The sequence below is a fragment of the Betta splendens genome, chromosome 22 (genome assembly GCF_900634795.4).
Source record: "Betta splendens chromosome 22, fBetSpl5.4, whole genome shotgun sequence".
NCBI classification, from domain to species: Eukaryota; Metazoa; Chordata; class Actinopteri; order Anabantiformes; family Osphronemidae; genus Betta; species Betta splendens.
Window position 1 is genome coordinate 8,224,941 of NC_040900.2, and position 11,634 is coordinate 8,236,574.

Genomic DNA, 11,634 nt, shown 5'->3' on the forward strand with positions numbered 1-11,634 from the left:
TAATTCCTCCGGGGACAGAAATCAAAGACATATCACAAACTGCAGGTCTGAGTGGTTCTTGAAGCTTTATTTACATGCACCATCTCTGATACAACGGAGGCAGGAAGTGGAATTACAACTGGCGACATCCACCTGGTCTCTCTTTCTTTGTAGGAGCAATAGGAACAGGTGCAGCGTGGCGATGGCAGTGACTTTCACTCATTTATTGTAGAAAAACACAACAAGTCAATATTGTGCATCTTTGGATGAAATTGTTCATGTGAAGCTACCAAATAAACAGTTGGAAGCACAGTCATGCAGAACTGAAATGTTAAATTAATCAGTTACATTTTTTTGCTAATTTTATGCCATTTAGATTCCTAAAACGTTGGCGATTGGATTTCCACCAGATCCGTACGTCACTAGGTGCTGGACCTGTGAGAGCTCACATGGCAGGAATAAGAAAGGCAGGAAACCAAGCGTATGCTCCATCTGTCAGGACATGTCAACATAAACATCCTGTTGTTCCTACAAAAACTGTGCTGATGCCGAGATCGTTTGCCCTTTTAGAAACGGCTTCCTCGTCTTTCCTCTCCATTCGAACCCAGAAGTCTTTTGGCAATTATTAAAACACTGGTCGAGTCTGTCTCAGATGGCAAAAATGGTCGACACCTACTACCCCCCAGCACCTGCTGAAGTGCTGATAACGAAGGGGAGGCGGCCAATGAAGCCCCATCGGCCGCGTCTCCTCGTTATCTCACGAGTAGCACCAGGAACTCCTTAAAATAAGACTGACGTAGCAAAACGGGCCGAGAGCAGTAGATGGACCTAAATGGAGTCAGCTAGCACTAAGATGTCTTCTAAAATCTATACTCGGCAGTACTTCCAGTATTGCAGAATGTGGAAGAGGAGACGGTGATCAAGGGGGAAGAAGGTGGAAAAGGATCCGTAACACAAACTCCGTATCTTACTATCGAGACTTAACCACTTCAGAAGGGACAGGATTCACAGTAATGTCACTAAAATCACAGGGTCGAGTTGCGAAATTAAAATAAAACATTACGTACGAAACCACACAATGCAGACCAGTTCACATCTTGATAACATATTGACCTCTACAGATATTTGGTGCATGATTCAATTCATTAATGAGGGAGGAACACTATCCTCCACTGGAACTGAATAATGTGACATTCTCTGCAGCGTTTTTCTGTAAACAGGCCGTCACCCACCGACAGGCTGACAGCTGGTTTGGCAAAAACGAGGACAGGCTTCGTCTCTGTTCCGTGTGTTGCTTTGTGATATGAGTGATTCCCTGAGACTAACACGACTTGATGCTTTTCATGTAGGTTGAGCTAAACGCCCCGCAAGTTCGGCGCGGTCGGACCAGACAGGTCCCACAGAACGGTTCCTCTGTGGTCCAAAGTCTCAAACGTGTAAGAGCTTAATGCCTCATGTTAAAGATAACGAAAAACTACATGAATGCACTTTTTCCCCTCTAGTTGCACAATGCAGGACAATGACACCCAATTTACACTCCTCTCCTCGCTTCCTCCTCAAACCGAGCTCGGACCTCGCGTCTCAGCTCGGGATCCAGCTCTGCGGTGAGGTCTGTTTGGAGCTGGAGAAGCTTCCTGAATTCCTGTTGGCGCTCTGAGCCGCCGTGAGGCGCGAGTCGAAGCTCAGGTCCAGGCAATCTGCGTCCATCAGTTCGTTGCGTATGATCGAGTCCATATCGCACTCCAGGCTGCCGTTGAACACGTCAAGGTCCAGATCCTGGAAGCGGTCCTGGCCGGACAAACCCGGGCCTAGCTGCATAGAGGCGGTCTTGCTGGGAGACTTCAGATGCGGGTGCTTGGCGTCGGCCGGGGCGGCGCCGTTGCCGGGGGTTGACGAGCCTGCTTGCCAACCAGGCACCGGGGCGCCTTGGGCCGGGCCGGCGGCCGACGCGTGGTCTTTGCGCAGCAGCAGGGCGTTCCGGCGGGAGTTCTGCAGGGCGAGGGCGGCGCTGGCCTGCGACATCAGCGGGTCCGACTGGGTGAGCAGGACGTTGCTGTGGCCGTGGGAGTCCAGGCTGAGCAGGTCCTGCAGCGTCTGGTGCTCGACGAAGTGCGAGGCGCAGGAGAAGGTGGTCTGCTTGTTCTCCTGGATGGTCTGCATGGGAGACTGCCGCAGGCTCGTCATGGACGGGGGGCTGAAGAGGGGGTTCGGCCCGTAGCTGCCCGACGGGCTGCACAGACTGCCCCCCGAGCAGCTGAAGGTAAACACGGAGCTGCCCTGACTGCCGGCGTCGCCGTCCTCCTCTCCAGGAGGAGGCTGCTGGGACGCCGTCAGGCTGATATTGTCCAAGAGGTCGTCCATCAGGTTGTCGGACAGCCCGTCGTTGAGGTTCATGGTGCCGGCCAGGTCGGAGAGCCCCGTGGGCCCCGTGGACGGGGACATGCTGCTGGGGCTGGAGTACAGCATCGGGGACAGGGGGGAGTCATCGTCGGGCACCTCGTCCAGCTCCAGGTTGGCCAGGATCGGGGACAGGCGCCCGCTGAGGGTGCTGGCGTTGGAGTTGGTGCGGGAGCGGAAGTCGGTCCAGGCGTCCAGCTCGTCGCTGCTGCGGGAGGTGGGGCTGCCCGTCCACTTGGAGAGGCTGGAGGAGCTCTCGGAGCTGCCGTCCTGGGCGGCCTGCAGCGACGCCTTCTTCTTGGTGGCGCGTCCTCGGGCCCCTTTGATGTACTTGCTGTTGTCCATGGACACGGCCCGTCGCCTGGGAGCTTTGCCTCCTTTGCCGCCTTCGGGGTTGACCATCCACCAGGAGCTCTTGCCCGTCCCTTCATTCTGGACTTTGACGAATCGACTGTGGAGGGACAGATTGTGTCGGATGGAATTCTGTAACAAAACAACGAAAAACAAGTAAATTCAGGGTGACACAATGTGTCCAATGGTCATTTTGAAGCAGTTTGGAACTAAAGGGAAACTAAACATTCGATCAAGGATGAGGACGGGTACTTCAGTGGAGCTTTGACCGGGAAAGAACCTTGGTTAATAAGATCCAAACTTGGCCTTGGGAGATTACAACATTTTAACAGAAAAAAACCAAAGATGTTGAGTCAAATGCTGCCGCTAGCATGCGTCTCCGTTACACTAAATGCTGAAGGTCAGCAAATGCAAAGGGAGGTAAGAAGAGCGTAGACGTCACCGCGAGAGACTGCCCTGAGGAGCAAGGCCATCGGTCCCACTCTAAGGGCTGCATTTTGAAGTGGCCCAACTCCAGCAGATGCTTCTCCCACACACACCGCGCTCGCCGTGACCTATTTCCGGGGCAGTCTACGTGATTTCAAGGCGGGCGGGCGGGCGATGACCTTTGCAGGGCAGTCGTCGTACCTCAGTGTGGTTGAACGACAACCGTTTGCAGGTAGAAGCAGCATCCCTGTCTATTAACGCAGACATGCCCCCCCCCCCCAGCGCTGCAGCGCCTCATGCAGCAGGAGCCATACAGCGCTCTACACTGATAAACCCCCGGCCTCCCCTCCCCCACGCCGCCACGGCAGCGCTGCAGCACCCTTTGAGCACAGCCTCGTTCTGGGGGGGGGGGGGGGGGGTGGTGGTGGTGGTGGTGGACTGGAGTAGCGCCAGTTCAGCCAGAGCCGGTTCCAGAGAGAAACGCTGAGCTGCTCCCACACTGCTACACGTTGACCTACATAATTCATAGTCAGCTGATTGATTCCTGTGCCCGGGCCACGTGAAAGGCGGCGTTGGCGCCCGGCGGCGCTGAGCCGCTGGCAGCTCGACCACCGGGGGATGGACGCGAACGTTTAAAGTCCCGTCCGCGCACACGAGCTCCAAAAAGCTCACCATCTACGCGCTTCACATCCTGTTCCGCTGTGGCAGCGAGACACATCTGAGGTGTCTCCTAGGAAATGCTGATGTCGGCGTGCGTGAAACCCTGACGTTAACCCTCTCCTCTCCAAGGACACAGCTGCCGGTCTGTCGCTCTCTCCAGTCGCGCCAAAGCCCCACGAGGCTTTAAAAGTGGCCCCCACTCCTCCCAGTTCCTTCAAAGTTCCCCAAGAACGAGCCTCCCGGAACCCGCCTGCATCCCACACCCACAGTAGTGCAGGATTACAAACCTATTTCCAGAGTTTTTCTACCCCCCATCTAAATCCCGCAAAGCTCGGGAGCTTTCATCAGACTTGATTCCATGACAGATGAATTGGTTTTCCAGACAGGACTAATCCTTAAAATCAAACAGAAGGGCCCCACTGAAGCTCATAAGAAGCTGCTGCTGCTGCTGCTGCTGCTGCTGCGAGCGCGTCTGAAAGTGAAATCAACTTTGCATCGCCTATTTCGGGTCTCCATTTTCTGCTTTCCGCCGATTTTTTTTTTTCCACCTCTGGTGCAGAACTAATAGTGTGTGTAATGTGATGCACGTACTACTACAGGCGCATCACAATATTGTGACAGCAGCTTGGGTCAGGAGTCATTCTACACCCCGTCCTTGTCCGCCAGCCAAATGTTCCCCAATTTGCTCAATTTGCTGCACCGACACCAAAGCCTTTCTTAGAATAAACTTGATTGGAATCTCTGCAGCTTCCTCCTCCATCACATAGGACCAGTCCCTGTGTTTACATGACCACAAACACGGTCTTTGTTATGATGTCAGCACCCGCTCACCTTCCAGCCCGCAGAGCTGTTGCTGTCGCCTTTGTCCTTGAAGTACGGCACGGACCTCACCATCCAGTCGTAGATCTGGGACAAGGTCAGCCTTTTCTCCGGGGAGCTGTCGATGGCTTGCGTGATGAGGTCCGCGTACGAGTAGTTGCCCCAGGCGTTCCTGCGGGCGGACGACTTCCTCAGCTGCTGGGAGGCAGAGCCGCCCAGCGCCGCGGCGGGGGTCTGCGCGGACGCGGGCGAGCCGTCCGCGGCGTCCTCCGCGCGGGGGCCGCGCCGCACCTCCACGGGCTGCGAGACGGAGCCGCCGCCGCCGCCGCCGCTCGGCGGCCGCGGCTCGCCCGCGTCCGCCCGGGCCGCGCCGCCCTCCGCGCTGCCCCCCTCGTCGTCCTCCTCCTCGGGGATTACGTCAGCGTCGCTCGTCCCGGTTTTGCCCGCGCCAGACTCCGGCCGGGGCAGAGGCCAAGTGCACGACCGCGGCCGCTTCTGGGGCTCGAAGTCCGGGTCGATCTCCACGTTGGGAGGGGGCTGGTTGTCGGGGCGCAGCGCCTCGGCCATGTTGACCGCAGTATCTCAGCACAAAGGGTTGGAAAATCACTCGGGTCGCATTCCATCAACGTGCGCAGCCTTCGGGGACGCTTTATTTACTATGCGCGCTACGCAAACGTCCAGCCTCGCAGCCCCGCACGTGTCCGTGTGTCCTCCGGACGGAGAGGCGTCTGTCCGCGGCGCGCAGCCTCAACCCGGGCACAGCCCACACCCCGGACGGCATGTAGTGCAATTTTTGCGAAATGTAGAGTAAACGACGAAGGTGGTGGTGGTGGAGGAGGAGGAGGGGCTGGGGGGGGGGGGGTCAGCGCGGAGACTCGGAGGAATCCTACAGACGTTCCTTCACGAGCGCCCGCGTCCTGCGCATCGACCGCGCGACGTGCACGCCGACGAAGCCGCCTCCATCTAATGCCAGCACATCAGCCTCGTCCCTCCGCGCGCGGCTGCCATCTTGACCGTCTCCTTCCCCCCGCCGCCGCCGCCGCCGCCAACTTCTTTATCCTCCGCGCGGAGACGCCGCCAGTGCGGGCGGGGATCGGCTCCTCGAGGCCGCGCGGCTCTCCTCTACTGGAGGAACGCGGCGGGACGCGGGTCCGCCATCTCGCGAGCCGCGGGGGTGAACGCGGTGCCTCGCGCCCGTGCGTCCGTGCCACCTCGAGCGGGCTCCGCGTGGACAGCAGCCCGCGGACGCCTCATTCAACGCGCTGCCGCCGCGGTTGGCGCAAACGCTCCGACTCCGAGAGGGGAAAAACGCGAGCCTGCCCCCCGGACTGGGCTCGAATTAAAGCGACAGCGTGGACGTGTGCGCCGAGCGCTGACGTCACTCTCACCCCCGGCCCCTGGACCTTTAATGAGCGCCGACTAATCCTAGATGTTACACGAGGCGCGAATACAACCAACAGCGTGCGTTGAGTCGATTTTATAACAATCACAACATGAGCGGGATTTTAGAAATACTGAGGCCGTGAATTGAGTATGGACATTTGCTTCTTTTGATAATTTTGTTCAACTGAAGGTCGTAAAAATCTTAAAGACCTCATAAACCAACCTTCACCATTACATTCACACTTCCATACTTTATATATATTTTCAGTCTCATCATTTTTTAATATTTACCAAAGAACGGTACATATTGTAATATATTATAAAACAATGTTGTGTCATTTGGTTGGACACCATCTGCTGCCTCCTACCTGAAACCAGCTGGTTCTGACTGAAGCGGCCCAGGTCGTGTCCTCAGCCTTCACTGTGGAGCTTTCAGTGACAACCCTCCAAGGCCTGTAGTGTGAATGTCAATATTACTGTTCTCAATGCAACAATAAGCAAGTGGCATGGTTCAACATGGTGCTCACAGAGCATTTTAAGTACAGAGCTGTGTGTTACTGGATGGATTTTCTTAAAACTCTTTTAAGAGTTAGGTCCAGTCATTGCATATGAAGTTAGATGCATAGAAATATATACATCCTCTCCTGGATGTAGATTCATATTTTTTTCTTATGAAGGAACTTAAAACACTGCTTAAAATATTTAGATGTTGGTTTTAGACAGCACCATCCGCATAAAGCACCCAAAAAAGCTTCAGATCCCCCAAACCCACTGCCTTCACTATATTTAGACATCTACAGGATATAACTCAGAGAATTTAAAAAAATCACTGTGCATTTCTGAAGAGATCAGATTAAATAGTCTCCTAAATCTTCACAAAAGTCCATTAGGCAGAGGTCATCTATCTTTCTCAGAGATTCATAGATATAAATACAGTTGGGTCGAGTTATGAAGTCTGCCTAGAAGCAATACAACCTCAAGCTCATCCTAAAAATGATTTGTAAAGTGCAATGTCGCGGTAAAATAATAAAAGGCTTTAAGAGATCAATAAATATTCTGTGAAAAACATTTGCACATATACAGTTCAGTCCCTTTCTTTGTGCGTGAGTAGGAGTAGTGTTCCGTCCGGGTTGGATTTGGCAGAGAGGACCACAGCGCATGGTGGTTGGATAACACGGTGGACTTCTCCCAAATGTTAAACCTGTGATTTGGTGCTTCTGTCCCCTTCCAGCCAGTATTGTTCTGTCTGCATCTCTGTGAGTCGAGACACTGTCCTCTGGAAGGCAAATTTTTCCTCCTCTCCACTGAAGATGGACAGACTGCTGGCTTCTTCCTGTTTAACCATCACATATTGGGTTAAACAATAAACAGAGACTCCTACAAACTTTTATGCAGCAAAATATCTCACTGGACATTAATATAATTAAAAAGTTGCTCTTTCCTGACACAGGTGTGCTTCAGGCAATTCGTTTCAGTGCACACACAAACTGGGCTGACTGTACCTTACTTGCCAGTTGCGTCAGTTCAAATTTACATTTACGAATGAAGGTTCCACACCTAGCGTGGAAAACTGGTTTAGCGGTGAAAACAGAGAGCTCACCCTCTTCAGTCCCAGGTCGTCCATGAGAATGTGGCTCTCGTCGTGACTGTGGTCGCCGTCGTGCACGAAGATATCCTCCAGAGGGTGGTCGGCAAGAACCACCACGCGCACCTGAAACGTGACAGACACTATCACGACAAGCAGCCAGAGACTGGGTCTCGGCTTAAGGTGGAGTGTGCATGCGAGCGAGCGAGGGTACCTTGTGCTCGTAGAGGGCGTCCACGAGCGTTATGAGCCGCCTGGCCTGAGTTTTCTTGTTCAGTGTGAGCAGAGGAATGTGTCGAATGAAGACTGTGTCGAAAAGCCTAGATATCTCCAGGTAGTCACTGGCCCCTAAAGGCTGAACATACACACACAACCATTTCTGCTTTAAGTTGCTGAAAGCTTGACTCTGTCTTGTGTTTCTATGGAAAATGAGTGAGCTTTATTTGTTTGTGTTTGGATCGGCGTCTCCCACGTGAAGACACGAGTGAAGCGCCTAAATGTGTGATGCAATCAGAAAATGTTCAAACCTGTTGAGCGAGTTTGTTGTGTATTTATTTTTTGAGACTATATTTGCTGGCAGCTTATTGTGCCTTTAAAACTTTACAGTAAGAAAAAACCTAGTTAACAGAATACAAAAAATAAACAAACACCATTCAGTTAAATAATTGCATGCATCAGTATTTCCCCAAATATTAACACTTACTCTGTCACATAGCTCCTCAAACGTACAGTCTGCAATGGTCCCACATGCTTTATTCAGACGGACTTTCCTGTTGTTTACATTTAAAACTCTAGGTCGTGTTACTGTGGGGAAAAAAAGCAGGTCCAGTTCATGTTTTCTGCAGTGGTTGATAAAATCCCAGATGAGCTACTAAATGAAGCTAAATGTCATTTTTAAGCCCACTCACTGTCATTCTGCTTGAAAGCCAGCTCATCAAACATATTGTCGAGTGTTGCATCCACGTCAGGCTCAGTGGAGCTGCAGGCAGTGCAACATTAAAAAACACAACCCAGGACCATAACAGGTAAACAAGATTAATTCATATCATTTTGCAGCTGTCTTACAGAAAGTAGAGTTTCCCAGCAGAGGGTCTGCTCGTCTTGCGGTAATCTATCCCGGAATCCAGACGAAGAGTTTGGCAATGACTCTGTATGTGAGACAAAAACCGTAATGTTTGTCACCAAAAACAACAGCAAGCCTAAATTTAAAGTTTTTTAAAAATTAGTTTACGGTTGTACCTGCAAGACAGCTATAAAAGGCACAAAGTTGACTCTCTGCAGTCCGTTTTTATACAAGTCTGAGGAAAATGAGCAAAACAAATGGTCTGACTTCAAATCCTTGGATTGTTAGTCCAACACAGAGAGGCTTTAACATTTTAGCATTTCCTTAAATAGCACTGATGCAGATTCATGCCAGAATAAACTTTTATCTTTTATTTTGTTAATAAACCTGTTTAATACTGTCTGTTAACTCACCTTCAGGTGGACGATTAGAAGTTGCTACAACAACAACTCCATTAAGAAACAGATTCTCAAAAAGCTGCTTGAGGATCATGGCATCTGCTATGTCAGTGACCTGAAAAGCCAGCAATAAATAATTCAGCTGTGGGTAAAAGGTTATGAAAAAAAATTATACAAAACAAACAACAGTTAGATTCAGTAATGATATTCTGTTACCTGGAACTCATCAAAGCACAGAAGACAAGCCTCCTCACTGATCTCCTCAGCAACTGGAGCAATGGGATCATAGGATTTGGCCATTTTTCCTGCTTTCCTTTTTGGCATACTTTGCTTTAGTCGATGGATTCCTTAGGAAAAAAAACAACAACAATCAGTGTTATTCAATGTTGATTGGATAAACATAAAAACTGTTAAAAGTTCAACAAATCATTTGTTCTCTTTACTTTGTTGGAGATAAGTAAGAAGTGATGAGACAATCAAGTTCAAGTGATGTGTCAGCTGTCCCTTAAATTTACCAAAACTGAAATGTGGTAACTAAACAGGAAATATAGGTTCAGCTTGACAACCACAACACTGCAAATTTTGAATATAGCCGTCATGTGTTAAAGAACACCACTGTGTTTAGTTTATACTGAAAACACACAAATAATAGAAATGATGCCACTGAAAAGTGCTTTGGTTCAATGAGCATAAAATGTCCTCATCTGCTGTAAGCAGGGCAATGTTTAGCAAGTGGTTGGTTTGATTTTAAATTGCTATGTGCTGTAAAGGCCTAAATTTAAAAAGAGCAGGCTGCTGGTGCAGCTGAAATTAGGTTTAATTAGGAAAATTAATAGATAGATGACGTTACAGATGGTTACGGAACCAAGGAGAAGCTGAATGAATGTGATTCACTGAAGGCTGATGTAATGAAATAGCATGCAGCTAATGACGAATGAATGAACGTGTGGGGAAAAAGAAAATGTCGCCCCCTGCAGGTGAAAATTCTGCTTTATCCTTCTATCCTGTGAACTGCATATAGTAATACTACAATACACAATAAATCAATTCACATCAGAAAGACTCACTGCTACATTTTTAGAACAATAAAAGTATCGGGATTTAATTAGGACTTGTTATTTGGCAGAAAACATGTGTAATATATGGACATTCACATAAAATGAGGTGTGTTCTCTTTAGCTTTATGTAAAAGACAAAGAGTAAGAGCAGAGTAAAGACAGAAGGTTTAATATTTCATGATAGGTCATGATAGGTTTAATATTTCATCTCCCCCCACATAGTTTTAATAGTCGCTAAAACTTATACTCACTTTTGTGCACATCCAGCATAAAGCCATGGAAGTGAACCCGTTTTTTCTTTTCAGTCTCCACATACGAGTAAAACATGTCCATGACCATAGTTTTTCCTGTGCCTGTAACAAAAAAAGGAAATCAAAATCACCCAAATACAACATAAAATGTGTTGTACATGAAACACATATGTGAAGACTTTTAAAATCTGAAAAGTGATTAATGGCATCTCATACAGGCAAAGTAGAACATGAGTGGTGAGTTGTAGAGTCCAGGAAACAATACTACTAAAAACAATGTTCTGTCTGTTTGTTTCTTACCAACGTCACCGTAGATGTAGTAGCCGTTTGGAGCTTTTGGCTTTGTGAAAAACTGAAAACAGCAAAAGGCAGATGCAGCACTTTCAACTGAATGAAATGACAAAAGGTGATTCAAACACTGCAGCAAAACATCAGCAGTTGCATCATTTATCCATTTCATATTTTATATTATAATTTGTGTATTACACAATAAGTAATAAGTAATATATGGGTATTATAGCCATTATAGCTTATAGTATTAAAAAAATATATTTATTTAAACAGCTATTTTGTAGAGACATATTTCTGTCCACCTTGGAGAAGATGGACGTCGGCGCGTTGCTGTAGCCTCTGAGGGTTTTGTGGAGCTCGTCCAGCTTCTGCAGCACCGCTCGTTGATGCTCGTCCTCCCGCAGCGTCCCGTCTCCGATCAGCCCGGCGTAGTGATCCAGGGGGCCGCTGAACCGGGCGCCGCCGAGCCCGCTGTCCTCCACCGCCTGGAGGGGTTTCACGGAGTAACCTTGGACACAGCAAACAACAGAGAGCCGCGTCTCTCCATCACTCAGACCACCTTACATGTGCATGACTTTAACGACGTTGATGCGAAAAGGTGGTCGGGCAAAAGTTGCGGACGGGCAGGAAACAAGCCAAATTACGGAGATAAGTATGTAAAGCACCTTCAATTATTCAATAAGAATAAGCTTATTAAAAAAGCAAGTGGTAGACATTTTTAAGGAATACGTGGAGCTAGGTTGACTTTTTAAGAAAGAACCTGTGTTTCAAGCACGGAACAAGGACATTTTACTGCGTTAGCGACTTCAAAGGCTGGCAAAACCTTCACTGACCTCGTTTGAAAAGCTCCGTTAAAGATTTAAGCAGGTTTTGGGGAAAGGTTTGCTCTTTTATTAGAAACCGAGCGCCCAAAGAAGCTGAGGGTGACATCTTCAGAGACAGCGGTACGCGCGCCGCCATCTTGGCTTCAAAT

The 11,634-nt window shown here is 49.3% G+C and overlaps 2 protein-coding genes across 2 annotated transcripts; both read right to left on the reverse strand.

Annotated features, from left to right (window-relative positions):
- Positions 1-46: 46 nt before the first annotated feature.
- foxo3a (forkhead box O3A) lies at positions 47-6,183 on the reverse strand. Its single transcript, XM_029139362.3, has 2 exons — positions 4,645-6,183; positions 47-2,859 (listed from the first exon to the last, which is right to left on the reverse strand). Exons 1-2 carry the CDS (start codon positions 5,197-5,199, stop codon positions 1,561-1,563), a joined length of 1,854 nt encoding a protein of 617 aa, XP_028995195.1. The 5' UTR covers positions 5,200-6,183; the 3' UTR covers positions 47-1,560.
- A 131-nt stretch (positions 6,184-6,314) lies between these two features.
- afg1la (AFG1 like ATPase a) lies at positions 6,315-11,631 on the reverse strand. The gene is made up of 13 exons (XM_029139392.2): positions 11,495-11,631; positions 10,964-11,169; positions 10,671-10,722; positions 10,371-10,472; positions 9,278-9,408; positions 9,077-9,176; positions 8,840-8,898; positions 8,666-8,748; positions 8,509-8,579; positions 8,304-8,404; positions 7,815-7,955; positions 7,616-7,726; positions 6,315-7,348 (listed from the first exon to the last, which is right to left on the reverse strand). Exons 1-13 carry the CDS (start codon positions 11,619-11,621, stop codon positions 7,211-7,213), a joined length of 1,422 nt encoding a protein of 473 aa, XP_028995225.1. The 5' UTR covers positions 11,622-11,631; the 3' UTR covers positions 6,315-7,210.
- Positions 11,632-11,634: the final 3 nt, after the last annotated feature.